Source organism: Hemicordylus capensis, chromosome 2 (genome assembly GCF_027244095.1).
Source record: "Hemicordylus capensis ecotype Gifberg chromosome 2, rHemCap1.1.pri, whole genome shotgun sequence".
Taxonomy (NCBI): Eukaryota; Metazoa; Chordata; class Lepidosauria; order Squamata; family Cordylidae; genus Hemicordylus; species Hemicordylus capensis.
Genome location: NC_069658.1, coordinates 266,292,418 through 266,319,549, shown reverse-complemented (window position 1 = coordinate 266,319,549; position 27,132 = coordinate 266,292,418). Strand labels below are relative to the sequence as shown.

At 45.1% G+C, this 27,132-nt stretch overlaps 1 protein-coding gene and 1 long non-coding RNA gene across 20 annotated transcripts in view; one reads left to right on the top strand and one right to left on the bottom strand.

The window, feature by feature from the left end:
* IHO1 (interactor of HORMAD1 1) overlaps positions 1–27,132 on the top strand; it is an 86,993-nt gene that overhangs the window by 50,672 nt on the left and 9,189 nt on the right. For 12 of the 18 annotated variants that reach the window (XM_053301508.1, XM_053301507.1, XM_053301505.1 and 9 more), the window contains 4 exons: positions 1,643–1,691; positions 1,953–2,028; positions 14,836–14,939; positions 17,098–19,397. In XM_053301508.1, the coding sequence (XP_053157483.1) occupies positions 1,643–1,691; positions 1,953–2,028; positions 14,836–14,939; positions 17,098–18,243 (1,375 nt within the window). In that variant the 3' untranslated portion in view covers positions 18,244–19,397. Of the gene's footprint in view, positions 1–1,642; positions 1,692–1,952; positions 2,029–3,292; positions 3,353–5,612; positions 5,681–7,986; positions 8,189–14,835; positions 16,921–17,097; positions 19,398–27,132 lie in introns of those variants that run through there. The other 6 variants (XM_053301518.1, XM_053301516.1, XM_053301515.1 and 3 more) reach the window with 6 other exon arrangements.
* LOC128347215 (uncharacterized) overlaps positions 14,836–27,132 on the bottom strand; it is a 61,451-nt gene continuing 49,154 nt past the window's right edge. For both annotated transcript variants that reach the window (XR_008317445.1, XR_008317446.1), the window contains exon 3: positions 14,836–15,059. This is a non-coding gene — a long non-coding RNA (uncharacterized LOC128347215). The remainder of the gene's footprint in view (positions 15,060–27,132) is intronic.

Genomic DNA, 27,132 nt, shown 5'->3' with positions numbered 1-27,132 from the left:
CAATCCTGCAAAGACTCACCTCAGCACAGCAGCCAGTCCTGGGGGGCAGATAACAGAGGGGCAGCAGGGAACACAAACAGGCAGGCACCCAGTCTCACACCCTGGGGTCTACCTAGGAGCAGATGTTGTCTCTCCTCTTCTCTTTCCTGCAAGGTTCTGGGGGCTGAAGTCACTGGCAGAATCCTATATAGCCCTGAGCAGGCAGCTCTAGGCAGATGGAATGCAGGAAACTGCCAAGTCACTCTCCTCCCCGGCCCCAATCCTGCAAGGACTCACCTCAGCACAGCAGCCAGTCCTGGGGTGCAGATAACAAACAGGGGGGCAGCAGGGGACACAAACAGGCAGGCACCCAGTCTCACACCCTGGGGTCTACCTAGGAGCAGATGTTGTCTCTCCTCTTCTCTCCTGCATGCTCCTGGTTTCCGATGTATGTTATCAAACAACTAGGTAGGAGAAGGGCAGAGCAATCAGGTGTGAGGCAGGAGCTGGGTAGGACGGAGTCATCCTACCCAGCTCTCATACCCAGCATTTTAGCAACGTAGGAGGAAAAGCCATCCTACGCAGCAGCTCTCTCACCCACGATCACTCTCCCTTCTTCCTACCTAATTGTTTGTTCACCCACCACGATCGAAAATCAGAATCGCACATGCCTTCTGAGGCTGGGTAGGATGCTTGTGAGAACCAATAGTCAGAACCAGACTATTGTCTGTGACAACTCTGGTAAAGCCTAATATGTATAAGAGAAGCACAGTGACAATTTGCAATGACTTGTTAGTTTTATTATGTGTTTTGTCTGGCTTTTAATATTCTCTACTGCAGGTAACTTAAATGACAAATAAAGAGTATAGAGGCACTGTTCTCAAATGTTTCCTCAACATTTTTGACAGAGTCCATTTTATTTTCTACCAAGGTCCTGACAGAAAGGATTTTAAGACTTTGCCAGAGTTGTTGATCCCAATGTTGCAGCCCTTATACAAAACTTCTATGGGCTTTCCCCCATGACCAGATCTTAGTAAATAAAGCTTGTTGAAACCAGCATTCCTATACTTCTTATCACCTCCAATTTAGCACCAGCAGAGGTGCTTTTATTCCTGGACTTTGGGGCCAAAGTCCAGGGCCTCCACAGCCCCTGAGGGTCCCCAAATCTTCTTTCGTCTGTGCCGGGTGGTGTGGTCCCCCAACCAAGCATGATGGTGCTAAATTTGCAGGGGAGGAGGGGGGACTCCAAAGGCCTTTAAGTCCAGGCTTCAAAATTACCTAGGTGTACCTCTGAGCACCAGCCATTTGTCAAAGTTTCAGAAAGACAAGTCCTTTGGGAATGATCACTAATAGAATGTATAAAGGTGATACATAGTTCCCAGCTGATACATACCGTGTTTCCCCGAAAATAAGACAGTGTCTTATATTAATTTTAGCCCCCCAAAATGCACTAGGGCATATTAGCGGTACATCAGAAATTACTGCTAGGTCTTACTTTCGGGGTAAGTCTTACTTTCGGGGAAACAGGGTAGTTTAATGAGGAATTAAGAAGTTTTTAATCTACATTTTGCTGTGTAATGCATGCTGTCCCATAACATTATCCTGGCTTTTTCCCATTTACATCTCAGTAATTTACATACAAATTCTTTGTTTTTCATTTTAGTGAGATTTTAAACACCTTTATTTTGGACACCAAAGAGAGTCTCCAAAGAGTAAGTTAATCCATCTAAGAAATTGGAAACTGGGGTAGGAAATGTTGCAGTGCATTTCCCTCATTTGCTCATTTAGATAATATTTGCCTTTTGTCATGCACTGTAATAAAATATAATTGAACTTTCTGTTTTGATGCATTTTGATACAGCTGAAAATACTGAATATATTGAAAACACTGTAATGGAAGTGAATAAGTATCAGTCACTTCTCTCTGCTCACCATTTCTATCTATTTATTATGTATTTATTTATTTTTTGCAGTTGCAGTCCTCCTTGGATAAGTTTGAAGAAACTCTGAAATCAATTTTGAATGGCCTGAAAAACATTTCCAAGACAAGTGAGTGCATGAGCAATTTCTATTTCCAGCAGAGGGCAGGGTCACATTGTTAACCTATGGAGACCCTTCCAGATGCTGGGGTTTTTCCTGGGTGACAAGGAACCAGTCATTACTCTTGTGAAGGTGGACCCTCAATCTGAAGAAAAACCTGGGGCTGAGGAGACCACTGCCTCTGTAGGGGCTTGTCTGTGGGCCAAACTAGATGTATTGTTAAGTGCCCACTCCCCACTTCTCCAAATGGTAGAAATTTCAGGGGTGCAGAGCTGTTTAATTCTGATTTCCTTTGAAGGAATTCTGAGACATAGAATTCCACATAGAATGTCAGCAGAGCTGTTTAGTTCTGACTTCCTTTGACGGAGAGATCATCTGAGGCATATGACATCTTTGTAATATTTGGCTTATTTACAAATATACAAGTTGAGCATTAGATGGAGTTTAAACAGAAGGGCACTCCTACAAGGCGGCAGCAGGTGACCTCCCTTCCCAGAGAGTAGCCCTGTACCCCCATTCTCATGCTTCACCATTCTCATTTCCAGCCTCTACAACTTAGCCTCTCATCAGAAGCTGCCTGGAATGGCTGTTCTCAGCTGCTGTGGTTCATCTCAGCTGCTGTGCTCATCTCCTGTGGTTTATCATCCCGTGCTTGCTCCAGAGAGGCAGGACTTATGCAAATTAAGTAACAAGCCTATAAAAGTACCCAGAATGTTGGGGGCAATATGCTAAAAATCATTGTAAACCGCTTAGAGAGCTCCGGCTATAGAGCGGTATATAAATGTAAGTGCTATTGCTATTGCTATAAAAGCCCAGGGAGGATAGCCCTTCCCAGTTCAGTTAGTCCTACAAGCTCCAGAGCAGACAGAGCACAAGCACTATAAAATTGACCTGATGCACTCCTCTCGAGCTGCATTTGGCAGGCGTGTCCTTCAACACGTTCTTTCCCGCCAGTAGATCCGATGTGTTTCCCTCCCAGGGTCTTTTGGCTGTGGTATGTCCCACAGGAGATGTCTTCCCACAGCAGCTGAGAAAGGAGCATTGGTTACTTACCGTGAAGGCTTCTTCTAGCTGCTGTTGTGGAAGACATCTCATCCCACCCATCACATCGGAACTACTGGGCACGTTTTGTATTAACTGTTTTTCTTGTTCTTTTTTTTTCTTCTGACCAGAAGCATAACTTGACAAACTAAACTGGGAAGGGCTATCCTCCCTGGGCTTTATAGGCTTGTTACTTAATTTGCATAAGTCCTGCCTCTCTGGAGCAAGCACGGGATGATAACCCACAGGAGATGTCTTCCACAAGAGCTGCTAGAAGAAGCCTTCGCGATAAGTAACCAATGCTCCTTTTCATTTCAGTGACCAAACACACTCTGGGGTAGGCTGGGCAGGGGAAAGGAAGGGAGTGGGGGGCTCTATCACCTTTCACATCAGCTCTTCCCATCAGGCCCTCTTACAAGGCTGTGTTATGGCTTCCCCATCCAGTGTGATCTCTCAGCTATTACCTCAGCTGGCCTCTGGGACTATTAGCCAGCAATCTGTCTAACAAAAAAGTAGACCAGCTAGCATTCAAGACTGCAGACTTGTTACACTATGATAGCAGTTCTAGGAGAGGAGAGCTGGTCTTGTGGTAGCAAGCATGACTTGTCCCCGTAGCTAAGCAGGGTCTGCCCTGGTTGCATCTGAATGGGAGACTTGATGTGTGAGCACTGCAAGATATTCCCCTCAGGGAATGGAGCCGCTCTGGGAAGAGCATCTAGGTTCCAAGTTCCCTCCCTGGCAGCATCTCCAAGTTAGGGCCGAGAGAGATTCCTGCCTGCAACCTTGGAGAAGCCGCTGCCAGTCTGTGAAGACAATACTGAGCTAGATAGACCAATGGTCTGACTCAGTATATGGCAGTTTCCTATGTTCCTATGTGTTTAAACATGGAGCTGCCCTAATCTCATAGCGAGAAGGGATGGGGTTTAAAAGCAAGAGGGACAGATGAGGAGTGCAGAATCCTTTCCCTACTGCCCCTCTCTTCAGACACTTTCCCCCAGCCAGAGCTCTGATACTGGAAATGCCTACTAGAGAAAAGTGTTCTGATTCAGGGGCTGAAAAGAAATAAGCTGGCAAGAGAACACTTGTGGAAAGAAAACACCTTGTAGGACACAGTGCACTTTGCAGAATGAATTATGATACAACCAAAATGCAGCCATATCTAAAAATCAGCACAGTGTTTAAATGCTTTATCTTAGTTTTCAAGAGGTCAACAGTGCTTAGTTTGGAGGAAGGAAAATACATGGTTATTAGAAACTGTTTGAGCAGGGGGAAGAGCTTCAGCAGGTGCATTCCATGAAATATCAAGTCCTTATTGCTGCCATGGGGACCAGTGTTCCCTCTAACAGGGGTTCCCAGGTGTTGTTGACTACAACCTCCAGCATCCCCGGTTGCAGTGGCCTTTGGCTGGGGATTCTGGGAGTTGTAGTCAACATCTGGGAATACCTGTTAGAGGGAACACTGAGGGGGGGACTAGAGACTAATTGTTTAAATGCAAGCTGAAATGTGAGCCCAGCAATTGTTGAATACCTGGACATGGAATAGGAATAAGATACTGGGCGTAGAATATTGGATTTGGATGTCAAATGATCTAGAGAAGTGGTTCCCAACCTGTGCTCCATGGACCACTGGTGGTCTGTGGAGGGGAAAAGGATAATGTAATAATAATATAATCCCACTGGTAGACCTGCTGCAGGCAAATGTACTTTCCCCCTCTGGATCTAGTTATTAAATTATTTTTAGTGGCCCACAGGTTCCGCAATGCAATACAGGTGGTTCTGAGCCACCTGCACTGCTGTGGGCTGAGGGCTCCTAAGGAAACACTGCTGGCTTTGCATAAGAGCACAAACAAAATAGCACACCTTCTGTGTTTTGGGAGCACAGCTTACTAGGGATGTGCAATTTGGTCTGCGCCGAATCAGGGGTGATTCACAGATTTGACCGTGAACTGAATTGCCCCTTAAATGAAGGGGTTGATTTGAGGTCAAATAAAATCAGCTTCATTTGGCGCAAATCAATTAGCGTGATTCGTTCGGCCAGGGGCGTAACTACCATTAGGCAAGGGGAGGCAGTCGTCTTGGGGCCCCACTGCCTCAAGGGGCCCCCCAGAGGCACATCACATGACTCCCCACCCGCCCACGTTGCACCCCCTATGAATTATGTTGAGTCTCTTGGAGATCAGCAGGAGTAGAGAGTAAAAGAAACTCAATTCAATGTGAACTAGATATTCACCGTATTCATAATGGGGATGTGAGTGTGAGTGCACTATATATTGTGAAGTGTGTGTGTGTATCAGCGAGGGACCCATTTTAAAATCTTGTCTCTGGGCCCCCTCCAACCTTGCTACGCCCCTGCGTTCGGCCATTTTGACAGGCTTTCCCCCATTGCTGATTGGTTTTGTGGCACTGGCTTCCAGTTGGCTTGAGACCTCCATGCTTCTTAGTTGGCTTGTTGTCATTCAGATCAAGTGTTGGCATGGGCAACTGTGCCTCCATTGGCTGGGGTGAGGTGGGAGGTGGAACACATTTAGAGGGAATTTCAAAATGTATTCAAAGGGCCTGGGAGGCAGAGAGACAGAGAGCCCTTTTGAAGAAGAGGATACATCAGGACAGGAGGAAGCAAGGTTTGTTTTTGTGGTTTTCTTTTCTCCGCACTGAGTATAATGCTGTGCTACATATTGCTGCTACGTATTGCTGTTTTGCTGGATCTCAGATTGACAAAGGGGGAACAAAAAAGGAGAGAAATTCAAAATGTCTTCAAAGGGACTGGGAGGCAGAGAGAGACCTTGCATCAGGAGAGGAGGAAGGAATCAAGGAAGGTTTGGTTTTGTGGTTTCTTTTTTTCCTCAGCACTGAGTATAATGCTGTGCTATTGCTTGCTGCTAGAACTATCTGGTTTTGCTGGATCTCAGATTGACAAAGGCAGAATCTGGGTGCTTGCTTGCCTTCCTTGAGCTGTGGTTTGGTTTTGGTTTGCTGCCAGTCGGTGTAGGTACTGAGCTAGATAGACCAGAGATCTGAAGGGCAGCTTCCTGTATTCCTATGTTATGGGCTGTACACAAGGCAGCCCAAGGGACAAATCCAAGTCCAGAGAAGGACTCTATGTCTGGGCTGGAATTTGACTCCCATAACCAAGCCCAGAAATCTACTAGCCTAGGATATAGATAAGACTGACCCCATTGATGTTGTGAGGGGGTGAAACAGGTCGAAGTGGTGGCCTTGCCAGCAGTAGCAGCAGTCATTCCCCTGTGACTGCGGGCCACCATTTTCTCCCACAGAAGCCCCCTCGGAATGATGCGACTCTGTCATGATGTAGCATCATTCCGAGGCTTCTTGGGGTGGGGTGGGGGAATGGCGGCCACTGGGAGGAATCTGCCACTGCTATGAAACAGGTGGGCAGCTGTGAAAGAGAGAAGCCATTTCCTCTTCAGCCTCCCAAATCTGCTCCAAAATCATCCTGAAGGTTCTCATGAGAGAAAACCCTCAGCTCAGCCCTCTCTGTAAATTATTTTTTTACAACTAGACTTGCGTCAAGAACACCATTATTGTAGTGTAGGTGATTGAAAAGCAAAACTAAACTGCCACACATCCACCAGCAAGCAAGCAGCCTATGTATGTACTGGCAAGCTTAACTACAATCCTGTAACGTAGGTCATGTGAAATGTAGGTTTTCATAGGGCAGGATTCCATAGGAGTATTTTCTCATCCAGGCACAGTAAACAGCATGAGCTATAATGCGGCAGAGCTCCAAAAATGTCACGTTTTGTTCAATATTTGGCTTTGAAGTGAGAGCTCCAGGAGAGGGAGACAGGTTTGGGGTTTTTTAATATAATAAAGTGCTCAAGAAATTCCACACCTTAAAACAAATATGAGCCTGATTCCAATTCTGACAGCCCCTGGGTGCTACCTTCTTTTTTATCCAGTGACATTTGTTTTTCTGGCTATCTAATAACTGGTGCACACCCCACACTCTTTTCACATCACCAAATAGCCTTATCAGAGGCTAGTGTAAAAGTAGTGATGTTGGGGACAGGGGCAGAGCCACCATTGGGTGAACGGGTTCAAAGAACCCAGGCTGCGCCCAATCAGGGGCCGCAAGCGCAGCCCCAGACACCCCCCCCCACGTCTGATGTCAGATGCGGGGGCGTTATTTTGGTTCCAAAAGGGCTGTGCGGCCCCATTTGAAGCTGAAATTGGCCCACGCTGTGTTGGCAGCATGGCCGGAATGACTCTCCCTGCCTTAAAGGCAGGGAGAGCCGCTCTTGGACCCACTGCCAGTGCATCAGGGCCAATCGATCTCCCTCCCAAATGTGGCCGCGTGGCCCCATTTAGGAGAAAGATCGGCCCGCACTAGATTGGCAGCGTGGCCGGAACGGCTGTCCTTGCCTTTAAAGCAGAGAGAGTCATTCCCGCCCACACAGCTCAAAGCAGCATGGGCCGATCTCCTTTTCAAACGGGGCCATGAAGCCCTGTTGGGAAGGGAGACCACGCCCCCGCATCTGATGTCAGATGTGGGGGCGGGGCCAGGGGGCGGCGGCCGCACACGGGCCACTGCCAGCCTGGCTCCGTTCCTGGTTGGGGACACAGCCAGGGCACCTGAGATCAGAATCCTGCTCAATCTGAACTTTCAGTCTCAGGTCCCCATCTATCAAGAGAGACTAATAGTGAGGATGAACAGATAGTGGCCATGAGAACTGTGAGTTTAGCTGGGGCTTTCTGTCAGGCAGCTATATTTGCTCTGGGTATTGCAGTCACATTTCTCTGCTGTTCTTGGGTTAGAGATAAAACCCTTAAGCACTTTGAACATTAAGAAGTGCTGTTTAAATAGTATATATAAGTGGTGATCAACCACAAACACCCTGTCTCTTTCTTCATGGTCATCCTAACCCGAATCCGCCCCATGCTTTGTCATACTTATTTTCTTCCGCAGTGATCCGGGACAAAATCCCAGGCTTCTCTTAAGTTCCTTAAGACACCAAACCTGGAAAAGAGCACTTGACATTTTCCATGATAATGAGTCACGCTGCAGCAGAATGTTGTATGTATGATGAAAAGGAGTCACCCACTTTCACCATATTGCTTCTGCATTGGTTCATCTGTGCTTAACTGACTGCTAATAAACACTGCTGTCTGCCTGGAATCACAGTGATGGTTAATTATTTTCCCACCATCTAAATAACTGCAGTTCAGGAGACTTGGAAGGATATCCATTAAATGTGTTCCCTTTGAAATCCAAATTCCTCTCTTCCTGCATCTGGTCCAAGAGGAGCAAGTTTTCCTCCAGCTGACTGACATTTTAAAGCTTGCAGCTATCAGTATAAGCCTCTGGGAGAGATTTGTATATTGTGTTTTATTGGTAGATAGTGAGGCAGTAGGAAATGTGCTGGGGCATTAGACTTCTCAGCGTGTTAGCTGGGCAGTGCCATAGTGCTGAAGGGTAAATTAACCCATGATGGGTTTTGTGGTTAATTAGCAGAGCACTAAAGAAGCTATCCACTCATTACCGAGTAGAACACACAAGTTTAATTGTTGCATCTATTTATAGAAGACACATAGAGATTCTTGTAGAATCTAAATACTAAGTAGATTTATTGGTGAAGTACACTTTGGATAGGAAAGACCTAATCCTATCTATAGGCTACATAATGAATAGGTAGGGAGAGAGAGATGGTTCCATCTGTTCTCCAAGAGGAAAGGAAGGGATACTGACTCACCACATGAAATGCCTGAGGAGTCATATCAGGCGTCATAGAATAGAGACAGATAGGAACAGCTAGGGAGACCCTCACTCACTATCTCTACTCCCAGTGCCCCTAGTGGTCATTTGGATAGTTGGTGCAAAAGGTTGTTGCACTGGAACTCTATCTCCAACACTTAGGAAATTTAGGACCAACAAATGGAATTACATTTTCATACAATGTATAATCAACTTGTGGAATTCTCTGCCACGAGATGTGGTGACAGCCAACAACCTTGATGGCTTTAAGAGGGGTTTGGATAACTTCATGGAGGGGAGGTCTATCAATGGCTACTAGTTGGAGGGCTGTAGGCCACCTCCAGCCTCGGAGGCAGGATGCCTCTGAGTACCAGTTGTAGGGGAGTAACAGCAGGAGGGAGGGCATGCCCTTAATTCCTACCTGTAGGTTCCCAGTGGCATCTGGTGGGCCACTGTGTGAAACAGGATGCTGGACTAGGTGGGCCTTGGGCCTGATCCAGCAGGGCTGTCCTTATGACCTCCAGATCTACTGAACATGTTGGGATATGTCAAATAGTTGTTAGTGTAAGTATATAATAAACCAAAATATAAGCCTTGAATCCCCATTCAGTAACTTGAGAAGGTGCATGTTTTTGTTGAAAAACATTTATAAGGCACATCCAAGGCATCAACACTTAGGGGCTATTCACACAACCATGCAGGGCAGGAGGAAAGGCTGGGTTCAGCCTACCTTCCCCAAGGCTATTGTGTTTAGTCCCTGGGATGCGCAAGCCTCCACGTGTCCACATGCCCTCTGCTGCCGGGAGCACGGAGCAACAAGAGGCTGTGACTCGTTTCCCCAGTCTCTGTATATCCCACAAGGCACTGGGTGACGAGCCTTGGAAGGTTCCTCCATCAGATGGGTGATCTAGGCACCTGTCTTTGTCTCCTCGGCTCCGTGGAGCTGAGGACACGAGCCCAGCAGCTGGTTTAAGGGAGTGCTTGTTCCCTTAACCTCGGCTAAGAGTTGGGCTCAGGAGTGGGGTTAGGCTGGGCTGGAGTGCCAGGATCCTCATGGCTAACCCCAGGCTAGGCTGCTCGTAAGAACAGCCTCTTAAAGTAATAAGAACAAAAAAGGGATTGTGTTAGTGAAGGATCTGTCATTCAGAAGCAGCAGTTTGGGATGAAAAGAAAAAAATCCCCATCATCTGAATTCTGTTTTCATTCTGTAGCCTTGTGCAGTAAGCCATTAGTAAGAATAACTGCTTTGGAGGAAAGGAGGCTTTCTTATTTCAGGAAACTCAGATGTAGCAACCAGATTTATTTTTTTTAATGAGACTTCTGCTTTCTCTAGACTTCTGCTTTCTGAGCAAGGTTGACTAGGGTCAAGTAATAAAGTTGGCTGCAGCTGTGGCATCAGTGACAGATCTGATCGTGCCTCTGCCATGGAAAGCAGCTATATAAGATCTAAAAAATTAATAATGGGAAATGCCAGTACTGTGATAACATAAAGCGAGGTTTTTATAATATACATTGGTACTGTGCAAGAGCTGTGACCTTTTGGAAAACAGTGTTAAATTCAGATCAGTCAAGGAAATTATGAATTATAGAATCCACTAGTCCGCCAGCTGAATGATGTGAAAGAGAAAGTGGCATTGTGTAAACAGGAGATAATGCTGAATTTGATTAGAACTGCAAGACTGCAGTCTTGTGAGGTAGGCTAGGCTGAGAGACAGAGTGACTGGCCCAAAGTTACCCAGTGAGCTTCATAGCTGAGTGGGGATTTGAACCCGGGAATCCCCAGTCCTAGCTGAACACTCTAATCACTTCACCTCACTAATTTATTTAAGCAAATTTATATTCCACTTTTCCAAATGCAGGATAGCACAAGGTGGCTTACACTAAGGATTAAAAACAACAATAATCAAATTCAACAAACTAAAAAACTGAAAATAAAACAAAAATATTGAACATAGCAAAAAGGTATCCAAATACCCAAGAGCCAGAAAGATAAAAGCACAAGACAAACTGGAGGCTAGGGTTGTAGACCTTCTCCCCTCAACATGTACTGTGGCCCAGACCTGTGGGTGAACTGTAAATATATGGAAAGGATGCTTATTTTGAGGATGGGGCGCTTAGGTCCAGGGTCCAAAATTACCCAGCTGCCTATTGAAACTCTGCACCAGCTTTAAAACAGCAGGACATTATTTATTTGATTGATTGATTGATATACATGTGCTTTGTATGGATTTGCTTTATTGTAATTTTAAAATTAAAAAGAAAGGAATTCTGTGCCAAGCAAAATTTGATTTGATGACCAGTATAAAATATGTAAATCAAGCATGCTTGCATAATTTGCTTGCTTTGCATAACTTATTCTGATTTTGTGGCTCATGGGCTAGCAGCTATGCAGAACGCTGAAGTACTGCTTTCTGTTCTGACTTCAGAGCTTTCACTTTAAACTGCCTCTATATACTTGCAAGACTATTTTAATAGTTAGAAGACTAAATAGTTGCAAGACTATTTTAATAGTTAGAAGATTATAATTTTGTTAAATGAAAGACTGAAATTATCAGGGAGTGGTGTACTGCATCCAGTGCTACAATTTGTTCTTTTCCTGCATTTCGCTCTGTGAAGTTGCAGAATATACGGAGCCCTGAAGGTACCAGGTCTGGCAACAGCAGCCAAGATTACTAAGGATAGCTATAGCCAAATTAAATTTCTGGTAGAGGTGCTTTGTGTGCTGGGGGCATTGCCTTAAACCCAGTTGTAGTTCAGACTAGCAAACATTATTGCTGCCAAAATCTGTAAGCCATGTATCAACAATCGGCAAAGCTTTAAACTTTGCCTTCCCTTGTAGCATCACCTGGAGTTGTTTCCACTGTTGATAGACTGGCAGTACATTTGCTTTCTCCTTTTAGCAAACTGTAGACTGAATTTTTTGTGGGAGGTATGGCACATGTGGTATGTGGTAGACCAGGCTGCCTTTTGTTTCCCCCCCACTCTATCATCTATAGTGCTGGGTTTTAAAAAGCAGAAAAGGCTTCCCAAAAAATTCCACAGGAACAGGATAACAATACAGAATGGTAGTGTCTACCCAAGCCACCTAATGGCGCAGTGGGGAAATGACGACTAACAAGCCATAGGTTGCCGGTTCGAATCCCCGCTGATATGTTTCCCAGACTTTATTGGGCAGTAGCAAAATAGGAAGGTGCTGAAAGATATCATCTCATACTGTGCGGGAGATGGCAATGGTAAACCCCTCCTGTATTCTACCAAAGACATCCACCGGGCTCTATGGTCTCCACGAGTCGACACTGATTCGACGGCACACTTTACTTTACTCTAGTGTCTACCCACTGGCCATTTTGGTCACTGGTAGCAGGAAGTGAATTGGGCTGGGCTGGGCCACATATATACCCTTGTCACTGGTCTTTTGCACATGGAATATTTTCACCAAGGTGTAATTGCTTAGGCATCTACTGCATATGTTGTGGTGCTGGGGGACTTCAATGTCCACTTTGGGACTGATTCGGCTGGGGCAGCTCAGGAGTTCATAGCGGCCATGACAATTATGGGTCTATCCCAAAGGGTTTCGGTACCGACACACATTGCAGGTGACACGCTTGATCTGGTCTTTCACTCTGTTTAGGGTGGTGTTCCGTGGGTGGGGATATCTGTGATTTCCCCATTGTCATGGACAGACCACCACCTGGTAAAAGTTGGACTCACAGTCACACCCGAACTTCGCAGGGGTGAGGGGCCCATTAGAATGGTCCGCCTGAGAAGGTTATTGGATCCAATAGGGTTCCAAGAAGCCTGGGAGGGATTTAGTGTTGGCTCTGCCGGTGATCCTGTTGATGCCCGGGTGGAGAATTGGAACAGCAAGCTCACCAGGGCAGTAGACATGATCATACCTAAGCATCCTCGCCAACCAAAATTGGCCCCTTAGTATACGGAAGAACTACGGGAGCTGAAGCGGCAAGGTAGACGACTGGAGCACAAGTGGAGGAAGACTCAACTCGAATCTGACAGATTACAACATAGAGCACATTTGAAGATCTATGCTCTCATCTGGCGATACAGGCGGCAAAGAAGTGATTCATTTCAGCCCATATTATGTCCGCAAGTTCACGTCCGGTGGAGTTGTCCAGGGTTGTGAGAGGGCTAATGAGTGCCCCTCCTCCCTTGAATCAGAATTTGGAACCATCTATTACCTGCTGTGATGTGTTTAATGTTTTTTTGTGGATAAAATCTCTCGTATTCTGGCAGACTTAGATTTAGACCCCACAATTACTGCAGTGTCTGGATCGGAGGTGTCCAGAGACTCCTCTTATGTGGTTAGGCTGGATCAGTTTCAGTTTGTGACTCGTGAGGTTGTGGACAAGCTGCTTGGAGTGATGTGGCCTACCACCTGTTCTCTTGACCCTTGCCCGAAGTGGCCAATACTATCTGACAGGGAGGTTGTTGTAGAAGGTCTGGTAGAGATAATAAATGCTTCTCTGAGGGAGGGCAGGATGCCTCCTTGTCTTAAGGAGGCAATTATTAGACCACTTCTGAAGAAGCCTGCTCTGGATTCTTCAAAGTTGAGTAACTATAGATCTGTCTCCAACTTCCGTGGCTGGGCAAGGTAATTGAGAGGGTGGTGGCCTCCCAACTCCAGGCAGTCTTGGATGAAACTGATTATCTAGACCCGTTTCAGACTGGCTTTCGGGTGGGCTATGGGGTGGAGACTGCCTTGGTCGGACTGATGGATGATCTCCAATTGGGAATTGACAGGGGAAGTATGACTCTGTTGGTCCTTTTGGACCTCTCGGTGGCTTTCGATACTATTGACCATAGTATCCTTCTGGAACGTCTGAGGGGGCTGGGGGTGGGAGGCACTGCTTTGTAGTGGTTCCACTCTTTACCTCTCGGGCAGATTCCAGATGGTGTCTCTTGGGGACTGTTGTTCTTCAAAAACTGAACTCCAGTATGGTGTCCCTCAAGGCTCCATTGGACACAAAACTCTCCCTGGTGTCCCAGGTTGAGGCAGTGTCCAGAGGTGCCTTTTATCAGCTTCGGCTGATACACCAGCTGCATCCATTTCTTGAGATAAATGACCTCAGAACAGTAGTACATCTACTGGTCACCTCCATACTTGACTACTGCAATGCGCTCCATGTGGGGTTGCCTTTGTACATAGTCCAGAAACTGCAGTTAGTCCAGAATGCGGCAGCCAGGTTGGTCTCCGGGTCATCTTGGAGAGACCATATCACTCCTATCTTAAAAGATCTACATTGGCTACCAATAAGTTTCCAGGCAAAGTACAAGGTTTTGGTTATAACCTATAAGGCTCTAAACAGCTTGGGCGCTGGGTATTTAAGAGAACATCTTCTTTGCTATGAACCGCACCACCCATTGAGATCATCTGGAGAGGTTCGTCTGCATTTGCCACTGGCTTGTCTGGTGGCTACTCGGGGACGGGACTTTTCCATTGCTGCCCCGAGGCTTTGGAACATATTTCCTGCTGAAATAAGAGCCACCCCATCTCGTACAACTTTTAAAATGGCAGTCAAGATGCGTTTGTTCACCCAGGCTTTTAATCAGATATTGTTTGAATTGTGTTTTAATTGTGTTTTAATAGTTTTAACTTTTTAAATTTTAATGGTTGAAATATGGTAATCTTTTTATTGGTTGTTTTTATTGTCCTGTAAACCGCCCATAGAACTTGTGTTTTGGGCGGTATAGAAATATGCTAAATAAATAAATATGTAAATAAATAAAATGTGTAATAAGTGGGTTTTATTACAAATGCATCTGAATGGTTAGAATGAGTCCCTTTTCATTGCATGAGATCACTTGAATAGCACGGAGTATCTGAAAATATTCTGGGGTCAATTTCATGCCAACTTGAACAACATTGTGTGAGTTTTCAGCAACTGTATCAAATGTTACATCCACTTCATAATCTACGGTGACCTTATGGTTTTGTCACAGAAGTGTACCATTTCACTCCAAATCCATTGAGAAACCTTGAATGGCATTTTATTTTTATCTACAGATGACAGAATAATTGTGGCTTGTATTGATTTCTCTATCTAGTGCAAGAAACCTCTGAGTCCTATTATGGAGCCGTATTGAATGCTCTGAGAGACAAACACGAAATGGAGCAGACATTATTGATGATGGAGAAAAGACTGGGAGATGTAAGTGTGGAAATTGTTCTTCATTTAAGTTGCATGTTGCTTCCTGCTTTTTCTTTTCTTACTTCAGAAAATTTAGACTAATGATCAAATTGGATCTTCAGAGACACATCTGCACATTTCCTGTTATGAAATAATAATCATTATTTTAGTTGTAGTACACAAGCTATGGACTTTTGTTCACAGCAAATTGAAAAACAAAATTCTAAAAACCTCAGAAATTTACTATCAGCAGAATAAATTGTGCAAATTTCAATAAACATGAACATTATATTTGGTTCGCCCTTCCACCATTAATTTAATTCAGATTACTTCCGCCTGCAAGGTCAGAAAGACTCTTGTATCAGGCTCTGGGGACTTTTCAGAGAGAACTGAAATATTCATGGTCTTGAGTTACTTACAGAGAATTTAATGTGAGAACCAGTCTAATATTTCTGGTCATTAGTAAGAATCTAATTCAGTAGCCAACTCCAGTATAGAGATGTGCTTTAAATATGACCTTTTCTGTATATGGAGATTATTTCCATATAGGAATAGGTTCTGTATGCTGTCACGAGTGTGGATAAACACTATTGCACTGTTAGTGAAACATCTGGAAGCTGGTGTTTGCATTGGCTTCCAAGCACATGTAATCATGGTAAAATAAACAGTTGTGCCATCTTCATACATAGTATATGTCCACTCCCCTCCATCACACACACACTGGGCGGGTTTACACAATCATAGGAATCATGGTTGAATGCTGATACTCACAGTGGCATGATCGTGTGAACCCATGCCACACTGGCAATGTCAGTTCCAGCGTGGAGAGAAAACCAGCATTGGACATTTAGGATCCAAAGTAGGGTGGATGATCTCAGGATGCTTCAAACCACGATCCACTGACTGTATCACCCTCCACCTCTCACCCATCCTGGATACCTACACACCACACAGCCTCACCTGTATGTACACCATCAACACTATTGCCTAGAACGGACATCATACACAAACACCCTAGCACTTTGTCCACTCTCTATGGCTCCCAAGCCCCAACACCTTCAGCTACACTCTGCTTGGCAACACACCACATCATGACCACACTCACCTGCAACATACACTTACACCTGCTCCAACACCCACCCCTTCAAGCTACAGCTACTCAATCTGTTCCCACTTCTGAGTCCTTGGGGGCAGCTCCAGACACTGTCCCCACAAGGAAGGAAAAAATGGGGTAGAAATACATATGCTGGTTGCCATTGGTGAGTATTTCCTCTCCTTTTTTGTCGTCTCTTGGTGGTGGTGCCTGGAGCCACCCCTCGAAATCAGAAGCTGGAATAGCCTGAGTAGCAAGCTGCATACTGTCAACTGGACAGCATCCTGTTAGAATAGTAGTAGCCATTCCAGCCATTAACAAAAAAGAGGAAGTTACAGCAACAGAGAGGAGGGGCTGGAGGTAGCTCTGTGTTTTGGAGGATGTGTGTTCTGTGGTTGCCTGTAAGGTATATCTTAAAGACTAGCTTTGATTGTTTGTCTGCTTGTTTGGTGGGAGGGGAATGCAGCACCTCCTGGCTTGAGAAGAAAGCTCAGTAAATTGTAAGTACAAGTCTGTTATGGCTTTTGAATTAGTTTGAAGGTGCAGACAGAAGGACAGCTTGAGAAGTGACTCCTTACTTTTTTATGTGATGGAGAAGGAAAGACACCTTTGTGGGGGGAGATATGGCTTACCCCTGTTTTATCTCTACTCTATTAATCTCCCTACAGCTCCTAGGTTTAGCCTGCTGTATCTTATTTTATTAATAAACCCACAGTTTTTAGAGTTGTAATCTTAATCATAATAATCATAATTATAATTTTTTAGGCTAATTATAGCTATGGATTTACAACATTTTAGGTGTATCTATCTGGTTTATAATAATTTTAATGAGTTTTATTTCATTGTATCTGTACTATATATCCTGTGCTGGTCTTTGACCATAATAAAGATGATTGATTGATTGATTGATTGATTGATTGATTGGGTTACTAGATTTGGTGGGGAGGAGTTCAGTAAAATGAGCGGGGAACTCCTCACATGTTTGGGGTGTGTGTGGGAATTTGTACCCCTGCTTGAAGGTATTTCATGTTTAGATTTTAAATGCATGCTGTCCAGTGATTCTGTTCTTCTGGCCACTTTGCACAGAAAGATACAGAAATCCCAGATCTGAAATCCAGCCTGCAGTTGCTCAAAGAGAGTCTGGAACAATTAAGAGCTCAGCAGAATGAGCAACATCTAAAGCTCTGTGAACAGTTGGGCCTCTTGCAGCTTCCCGGTCTTTTGGCTGAATTGCAGGCCTTCATTTCTGCTCCCAGAATAACAAGTCATGTAAAAGACAATGTTTCTCAGACCTCTCCAGACATGCTGTTGGCCCAGCTACCTTACAATTCCCACCAGAGTGTTTTAAATGCATCTCCTGGAAGTAAGGACATTTCAACTGCTGTTGCCTCTCAAGGCAAAGAAAATGTCAGCATACAGCAGAGGAGCCATATTCTAGCCACAGGCCATGATGTTATCAATGCTCTTTGCACCTGCTGCTCTGGTACAGCTGTCCCTGCAGTCAGTCATGAGGGATGCTGGCTACTTATCCAAGAACCAAGTGAAACCACACCAAGCAGGAAAGTGATCAAGAGAGACAAGCAGGAGAAAGGGCTTAATGCTATGAGGCATTCACAGCACTACCAGCCTGACATTGACAATGTGCCTCTGCAAAACCATGTAGATGGCCACAAGAAGCTGGCTACTGACAAGAAGATGCAAAGTGGAAGTATAGGAATCAAGACAAAAAGGGAAAAGCCAAAAAAATGCAACCAGAGGAAAAGACTTGGTTCCTCCAGGAAAGAAGGAAATTTTTCAAAGTCTACCAATGCGGGAGTGAAGCCAACAATAACCAGAAAAGGATGTTCTAGGTCAAAGAAGGCAGAACATCCTTACAGAGGCACAAGGGATCCAGATAACTCTAGTTTGGGACCTCCCGTTGTCTGTCAGTCAAAAAAGTGCCAGGCTCCGCACAGGAAGGCAGAGAAATCCAAAGTTGTGCTTCAGTCACATGAAAACATACAGCATGTACCCAATCTTCAGGGAATGTCTGGAGTTAAAAAGAAGGTGGATCTTTCCTGTACAAAAAACAATTATTTCTGGGCATGCTCTTCTCCAGAGAGCTCTTTATCCCCAGACCAGGTGAAATGGTTCATCCTTTCTAATAACAGCTTACCCACCTGTGCCACACCAGCTCAGCAGAAGACTACAAAATGTTGCCCATTATTTTTTGATAGTGATTATTCTGATTAAAAATGTTTTGTACATGCTGGATTTCTGCCAGCACAAGAATTGGCTCGCAAGCCTAGAGATGCCAGCAGAACAAGAGAGTGCAAGCAGTCCTCAGAGATATTGGAGTCCCCCGCCTCTGCTAAAAAGGCAGTGCAGAGAGGGTTGAGGGTTGAGGCCCTTGGCAACAAGATGAACTGCCTTGTGCGGGGCTGCAGGGGAAGTGGGGGCAGGGGCAGCCTGGAAACTGGACAGAGCACTGCTAGCAGACAGTGCCGCCTTCCTGGTTTCCAGGTTCTCCGACTACAGATGCCTGCAAGGCATCCCACATCAGTGGTGAGGGGCTCTCAACCCTCAGCAGTGCCTTTTTGGTAGAGTCAGCTGCAGCCGCACCAGAGCTGCTTGCACTAAGTCTCTCATTCTGGCATCACTGTGTATGTGAGCCTTTGTATATACTTGCCTTTATGAAGTACTGACAGAAGCACTGAATAGCACAATCAGCAATACTCAAAAAGCATTACTCAGAAGCATCATGAGGTATTCATACAACTCTGGGCAAATTGATGCACTCCTACTCCTGGTTTCTTCTTTTTATTTATTTCTTTGGCCTATTCAGACAATCCTTACTGGGAAGAAATCTCAACTCAGGAAGAGTCTTGGATTTTTGCATGCCCTTCCACATCTCCTCACCTTGGAGAGAAAGTTACAGTTGATCCAAGCAGTACCTCATTTGTGTGAATATGATACCTCCCTAAATCTGCCCTCTGCCCAGATCCATCCCTGAAAAGAATGATTATTTTTTTTGTCATAGCATATAGGAAATACTGTGGTCAAATAAATGAAATCCATCTTAGACCAGACTTCACTTTGTCCCCATGTTGAGGAAAAGAGGAGGGTTGTGAAAGTGTTATTTAATTGAAATTTCTCCTCTAGTTAGCAGTGTCAGATAAGGCCACTTGCTATCCTTCTTCTCGCACAGAGGAATATCATTTTACCCCAAATTATTGTTATGTTTGTTATGCACAAAGAGGCTGTAATTGTTTACTTCAGCTTGGGGAACACTGATAGTGTGGTTCTGGATACAGGAACAAAGTAAAATATGTAGTTGCTTTATTTCAGATGTGTCTATTTGAAATGTGTTAATTAAGCAGGTCTAATAAAAGTCTTGTAGAATCTGGCTTCAGTTCTCAGTGAGGTGCCAGTGAGCTCGGAAAGATTCTCACAGTCAGTCCTGTTTCCACACATACACCACAGCTGTGGAAGCAGCTTACATGTGGCTTGATGCATGAATGGAGAGTCCTTTTGTGGAGAGGTGTTTAGCGAGAAAGTATACATGAGTGTGGCAAAAACTCTGGATTTGCCACATTGTTTTCAAGCACCTAGTATAATGGACAACACTTAGCTTCTGTGCACTGAGCTGACCCATGTCTGGAGACATGCACTGCACACTGACCCACTGGATGTGGATCCCCCAGTTCTGTTCCACTGACATACAGAATGTTTCTAGCAACTCAGGGAAATTCTGGGCCCCTTCCTAAATTTACAAGTTGGGGTGGGGGTGGGGAGTATTCCACTCTACTCCTGAGAACTGAACAAGCCCTAGTGGTTCCCTCCCTTTTGAATCTGAGCTGCCTGCCGGGGTTTCTGGGCTGATGGAGGTAGGACCATTTCCTTTTGAACCCCTCTCTGGTTCAAAGGATGCTCTCTGGGTCATTTCTGCTTCCTCTAATCTAGGTCATCTTCCACATTGATACAGAAAGAGCATCTCCAGCAGACAGAGCTCCCCCACCCCACCCTACATCCCTTCAGCAGGTTCATTAGACCCCAAACTACAATCTTGTTCTGTTTTAACCTGCATGGCTCCCATTTCCCAACTGAGAATTAAGATCATGTTCCCTGTTTCTTTCGGAATCTAGAAATCCCCCAGTCTGCATATCCTAAGGGCCAGAGCTGTCTCAAAACTTCTGAAAGAATGTGAAACACACAGCCTGCTCCTTAGGATTTCCACACACCCAACAAATAGGACCATAACAGGATCACAGATACAGAAGTGTCCTTTCTCCTATATGAGCAAGACAGTACTTAAATCAATGATGAAGCTTGGGAGATTCACATTATACTGGCACAAGCCTCAGCAAATGCAGACAACAGTACCCCATTTGAAACAAAATTCCCCTTACACAAAAACTTTCCAGGTATTTGTACTGGGACCAGGGCTTTTTAATTTATTCACAAATGAGCTAGATATTGGGGTAAACAGCAAGGTGACCAAATTGGCAGATGACACTAAGTTATTTAGGGTAAAGTAAAGTGTGCTGTCAAGTCGATAGTGAAATCCAAAACAAATTGTGAGGAGCTCCAAAAGGATCTCCAAACTGGGGGGGTGGGCGACAAAATGGCAAATGTGGTTCAATGTAAGTAAGCATAAAATCAAAATGATGCACACTGGGGCAAAAAATTCCAACTTCACATATACACTGATGGAGTCTGAGCTGTCTGTGACTGACCAAGAGAGGGATCTTGGGGTCGTGGTGGACAACTAATTGAAAATGTCAACTCAGTGCTCAGCAGCTGTAGAAAAGAGGCAAATTCCATGCTAGAGATCATTAGTAAGGGGCCTGAAAATAAATGTGCTAAAATTATAAAGCCATCATACAAATCTATGCGGTGGTCACATTTGGCATACTGTGTACAGGTCTATGACAACTGGCCACGGCCAACTTGCTGCTGGTCAATTGGACACGGCCAACTCGCTGCAGGGACAACTTGCAGCAGGGAACAACGTAACTCCCCCCCGCAAGCCCGTCCTGTCACTTTGGCTTTCGATCTGGAGGGGACAAGCAGGAGGGAGGCGAGAGGAAGCCAAAGTGACAGGATGGGCTTGCGGGAGGGCGGGGGAGTTGCGTTGTTCCCTGTGGAGAGTTGTCCCTGCTGTGAGTTGGCCACGTCCAATTGACCGGCGGCGAGTTGTCCCATTCCCTCTTAAGCATGTGAACAGCAATATGTGTTGGTCTTGAGACCACTTCAGTTAGGCCCATAGTTGTCATGGTTGCTGTGAACTCCCGAGTCACCCCGGACAAAGTGGTTCCAAAGTTAACATTGAAGTCCCCCACCACAAGCCTGGGAGACTCCAACGCCAAGCCTGAGACCAAGTCCGTCAGCTCAGTTAGGGTCTCTGTTGGGTAGCGGGGCGATCGGTACACCAGCAGAAGTCCCAGTCTATCCCTGGGCTTATTGCCATAGTAGAGGACTTTTCTTTCTATCTATCTATCTATCTATCTATCTATCTATCTATCTATCTATCTATATCAGATAAAACAGAGTGAAGATATGTTTTTACTGATAAAACATAGTGAACACACGGACTGTTTCAAAAAGGAAAATAAAATGTAGAACAGTTCCAGAAATACTAATCTGGCTTTGTAGTGTTGAGTATAAGCCAGCCCTACACTTAAACAGCCAAGAAGCAAATAATACAGTTCCTGATGAACCAGATTTCCCCCCTCAAAGGACAGATCAGACCCTGCTCCACAGGGAGAAAAGCATGTCTTCAAAAGACCAAAGAAGAGCAATTCCTTTATAGAAGCAGTGAAAACATCGCAAAGTGGTGAGCAAGCTTTCAAGCTTTTCAAAAGGAGTGCTGAAGGAGAGGGTGTTTGCCCTTGAAGTATTGGCCCAGTCAGACCCCAGAAGGGCTGGCCTCCATGTGGCAGTGCTGCTCTAGAATCAGCCAGTATTAATAGGAGTCCCAGGTTGGGTGAGTAGTAGAAGTAATTTCCTCAGAAGCTAAGATTCAATTACTATGCTGATAGTGAGTAAACAGGATTCTCCCCTCTGCCAAATTTTCTATTCAAGATTAAAAGTCTAATCATAGAGTCAATTAACACTTCAAAGAAACTGATGAGCCATTAAGATAAGTGGAGGATAATTGTGTAGCAGGAGAAGTTAGTTTACATTTGCCAAACACCTCCAAACCACTGCAAGCCAGTGACAGATTTCCTGGACAAAAATGAACCCTATAATTAATTGAAATTCACTTGTCTTAGGACTTGAAAGTTCTAGTTAAGTGACCCCTGCTAGTGCAGATGGCAGCCTGGGGATCAGTTTGGATGTACAGATGGCCATCAAAATTATATCCAAGACGGGCTTTTCCATTACACTTTTAAAAATTAATGATGATGATGATGATTGATTGATTGATCACTCCTAACTGATAAGGGCTGTGGTAATGGAATCACAAGACCCTAAGATCAGCCCTGCTGGATCAGGCCCAAGGCCTATCTAGTCCAGCATCCTGTTTCACAGTGGCCCATCAGATACTCCTGGGAAGACCACAAGCAAGAGCTGAGGGCATGCCCTCTCTCCTGCTGTTGCTCCCCTGCAACTGGTACTGAGAAGCATTATTGTGCCTCTGAGGCTGGAGATGGCCCACAGCCACCAGACTAGTAGTCATTGATAGACCTGTCCTCCCTGCATTTGTCTAAGCCTCTTTTAAAGCCATTCAAGCTAGTGGCTACCACCACATCCTGTGGCAGAGAATTCTATAGATTGATTATGTGCTGTGTGAAAAAAGGACTTCCTTCTGTCATAGCTGACCAAAAGCACAATGAGTACAAGTAGTGGCTGTGCGGTAATTACAAGAGACAAGATTGATCCCATGTGAGAAACAGGGTTTCTCCCATTTCGGCTAGTTTTGGTAGCCAAACAAATATTTGTGGTTGCCAGGACCCTGTCCTCCCGCTTCAGTGCATTACAGTGAATGTTTGTTTGGAAGTAAGTCTCACCCTGTTCAGTGGGGCTTCCTCCTCAGTAAACATACCTAGGCTTGCAGCTGGAGGGCACTACCCCTGCATTGTTTGTGCCGGCTGAGGAGGGGCCCTGGAACCCCTTTGCTTGGGGAGGAATGATCTCTGCTCCTCTCCACCTTCTAACTAGGAGACACAGAGAGAGAGAGGGAGAGAGATGCCAGTCTCCTTATGGCAGCATTTTGATCCAGAGGGCAATAACACGTTTCTAGTAGCACATTTCCTTTTGTATTGTCAGCCAAAGTGTTTCTGTGGAAGACTCTGGTCCTCCTAGGTTCTATAGCTTGCTGGATTCTATCCCTTCTTTAACCACCCCCAATTCGTCTCTCTCTGTCCTTTCTGTAGAGTTTATATCCTGGAATAACCATGTTTCTGTTATGCCCCAGTATATCTATGTTTTCATGAGTAACTAAGCACTCCTGCTCACCATCTTGGCTCGGAGGCTTCTGGCATTGGTATATAAACACCGATACACCAAGTCTCTTACCTGGCGTTGGAGTTACCTTACCATCATTTGACCTTTTTGGCCAACTGTCATGTGTTTCCATCTGCTCTGCTCCTGGTTCTACTCTGTCCCCTTCTGGCTTATCTGAAACATCTACATCTCCGCATCTTAAGGGATTTTGCTTGCCAAATGAGATACTCCCCAGTTCCTGTCGGCAGTCCCCCAGGCATCATTTTCAAAAGCTGCTCTGTGACCTTTTTTATTTTAAGCGCCAGCAATCTGGTTTCATCTGGTTTCACTTGCCTCAAAATGTATCCCAGTGCCTAACAAATCTAAACCCCTCTTCCTAGCACCACCATCTCATCCATGTCTCTCTCAGCCCTATCTCCGCCTGTCTCGCTGGCCCTGCGCATGGAACAAGTAGCACTTCAGAGAACTCTACCCTGGGGGTCCTGGACTTCAGTATGTTACCTAGCAGCCTAAATGTTGCTTCCAGGACCCTCCAACTGCATTTCCCAACATTGTTGGTGCCGATGTGCACCATAACAGTAGACTCCTCCCCAGCACTGCCTACCTACATGTACCTGTGTGATGTCCGCTATGGCCAGATCCACTATGGCCAGGGAGGAGAGCTGGTCTTGTGGTAGCAAGCATGAATTGTCCCCTTTGCTAAGCAGGGCCCACACTGGTTTGCTTTTGAATGGGAGGCTACATGTGTGAGCACTTTAAGGTATTCCCCTCAGGGGATGGGGCTGCTTTGGGAAGAGTATCTGCATGCTTGCATTCAGGAGGTTCCAAGTTCCCTCCTTGGCATCTCCAAGATAGGGCTGAGAGAGATTCGTGCCTGCAACCTTGGAGAAGCCGCTGCCAGTCTGTGAAGACAATACTGAACGAGATGGACCAATGGTCTGACTCAGTATATGGCAGCTTCCTATATTCCTATGGATGATTAGTGGATTTGTGGAAGTCCACTAACAGAGCAGTAAATCAATATAGTTTGGAATATGTCTGGGTCAATCAAAACCTATTTTGGGTGGCTCCTCTCTTTAGGTCCTTGGAGGTGTGTGGCACACACAGAATACTTCAGAAAGTACTTAATTTTGTTAGCTAACAATACTGACTCTTTTCCTTATACCCCTAAAGGTGGCATTAGCCGATCCAACCCTTAGCACCTCTAGGGTTTCATACTGTGCAGGAAACCTGCTGATTGGGAATGGTGGGCATAGTGTCACAACTGCAACAATGCACTCCATAGTACTGTAATCACAGAGAAGTCCTGCCTTTTCAAACAATGCAGGCGAGCTGTAGAGTGACTTGCAAGCAGCATATGTGCCTCTCACATGGATTGGTGGTCTCTTGCATAGTATGTAAGCTGACAGTCTCAGAGCACTTTAAAGATTAACCAGTTTATTGTAGTATAAGCTTTTGTGGGGTTGAGCCTGTTATGTACTGCTTAGAAGAGGCACATGAAGCAGAGGCAGAGATGGTTTCAGGATGAGACAAACCATTTTGACAAACCAAAACAGAAAAAGTTTTGAGGAACTGGAGGAAATGGTCTCACTTTTGAGGCAGAGGGAGATCTGGAGTACCTTCCTTATGAGGCAAGGCTACATAATCTGGGGCTTTTTAGTTTTGAAAAGAGGTGACTACGGGGAGACATGATAGAGGTATATAAAATTATGCATGAAGTAGAGAGAGCGGACAGAGAGAAAATTTTCTTTCTCTATCACAACACTAGAACCCCAACAGAGAATCCCTCCAGTAGCTGTTGTTGGTGTATACCTTATGTTTCTTTTTAGATTGTGAGCCTTTTGGGACAGGGAATCATCTTTATTATTTATTTTTCTATGTAAACTGCTGTAGCGAATAGCAGATTTAAGCCCAGTCTTTGTCTCAAGGTGAGCCCACATGGGGGAAAGAAAAATGCTGATTCATTCCCTCCATCTTTACTCAACAAATATTGTTCCTTTAAAACTTAACCATTTCTTGGTAATTGCTGCCACAATGCCGACTTTTTAACAAAGTTTAATCCCTCCCTGGTGTGGGAGAAATTCTAGGGAAACTCTCCTTCTTTTACCAATGGAAAAATACAGAAAACCTTCCACGTGCCATCTACACATGAAGAGCAAACTTGGTAGTGTGAGTTGTTGAGTAATCAACATTGAGGCATGTTTGTACCAGAGTAAAACCCCTTTTCCTGAGTTAAAAATCCACTCAGAGACAGGTAAAATGCAAAGAACAAAAAGAGAAAAACTTTATTCAAAATACTACAGACTGATTCAGTCTGAGGCTCTCTCAGCTTTAAGTTACAGGTAAAAATAAATACTCAGTACTTTACAAGATTACTTACAAAGATCACTCCAGCTGGTGGCACATTTTAAAAATCGTGGTTACCCAGTTGCAAAGATAATTCAAGAAGCACCCCCAGTTGCAAGGAACCTTTAAAAGCACCTTTACAGGGCACAGAGACTCCTACAGAGCAATGGTTGGATAAAAGGGCTCAGGTTCTGTTCCTCTTAGTTACGTTACAGATAAAAACACTATAGATAAGGGTTTCTTAACCTTGGGCTGCCAGATGTTTTTGGACTACAACTCCCATCATCCTCAGCCACAAAGGCCATATCTGGGGATAATGGGAGTTGTCGTCCAACAACATCTGGGGGCCCAAGGTTAAGAAACCCTGCTATAGACCAATTGTAAGGATTTGCAAAAGCACAAAATCAAAAGAAATCTTACACACAGTTCCCTGACTAAACCTTTCCCCGAAGCCAAAGCCCTTGGCTTCCTTTTCCCTTGAACTCACCCCAAACTCCAAGAGAGAATTCAAGTTTCCTGCAATCCTGTCTCTCAAGGATCTGCAGATGTCCTTCAATGAGAGAAGTCTCCAGGCTGGCTGTTGGCCATGAGGCAGCAACACTTCATTGCTGGTGCTCACGAAGCCTGCTCCTCATCTTCTCTCATCGCCCTCCTGGCTCCTTCTGAGAACAAAGACCCCCTTCACTTCCTGCCACCAGACCCTCTAGGTCCTGGCCACTGTATGCTGAGTGGCTGATCCCCAGAGGTCACTGCCTGTCAGACAGGATAGGGTTCACTTCTGGTTCACTCTTTACAGGAAAGGCAAGGCTGTTACTGCCTGATCATTACAACTGCTTTGCAAACCTCTGTTGAAAAGTGGTATATAATTAGTAGTAGTAGTAGAAGAAGAAGAAGAACCAGGGGTCATCCCATGAAACTGGACAGGAAATTAGGACTAACAAAAGGAAGTACTTTTTTACACAGAGCATAATTACTCTATGGAATTCTCCACCACAGGATGTGGTGACAGCCACCAGCTGGGATGGCTTTAAAAGGGGCTTAGACAAATTCATGGACAGGTTTATCAGTGACTACTAGTCTGATGGCTATAGGCCACCTCCAGCCTCAGGGGCCTCTAAATACCAGTATCAGGGGAACAACAGCAAGAGAGAGGGCAAGCCCTCTCCTCTTGCCTGTGAGCTCCCCAGAGGCATCTGGTGGACCATTGTGTGAAACAGGATGCTGGACTAGTAGAGAACAGTGTTCCCTGTAACAGGGATTCCCAGATGTTGTTGACTACAACTTCCATAATCTTCAGCTGCAATGGCTTTTGTCCATTGGTTTTGTCCAGATTGTGAGGAGCTCCAA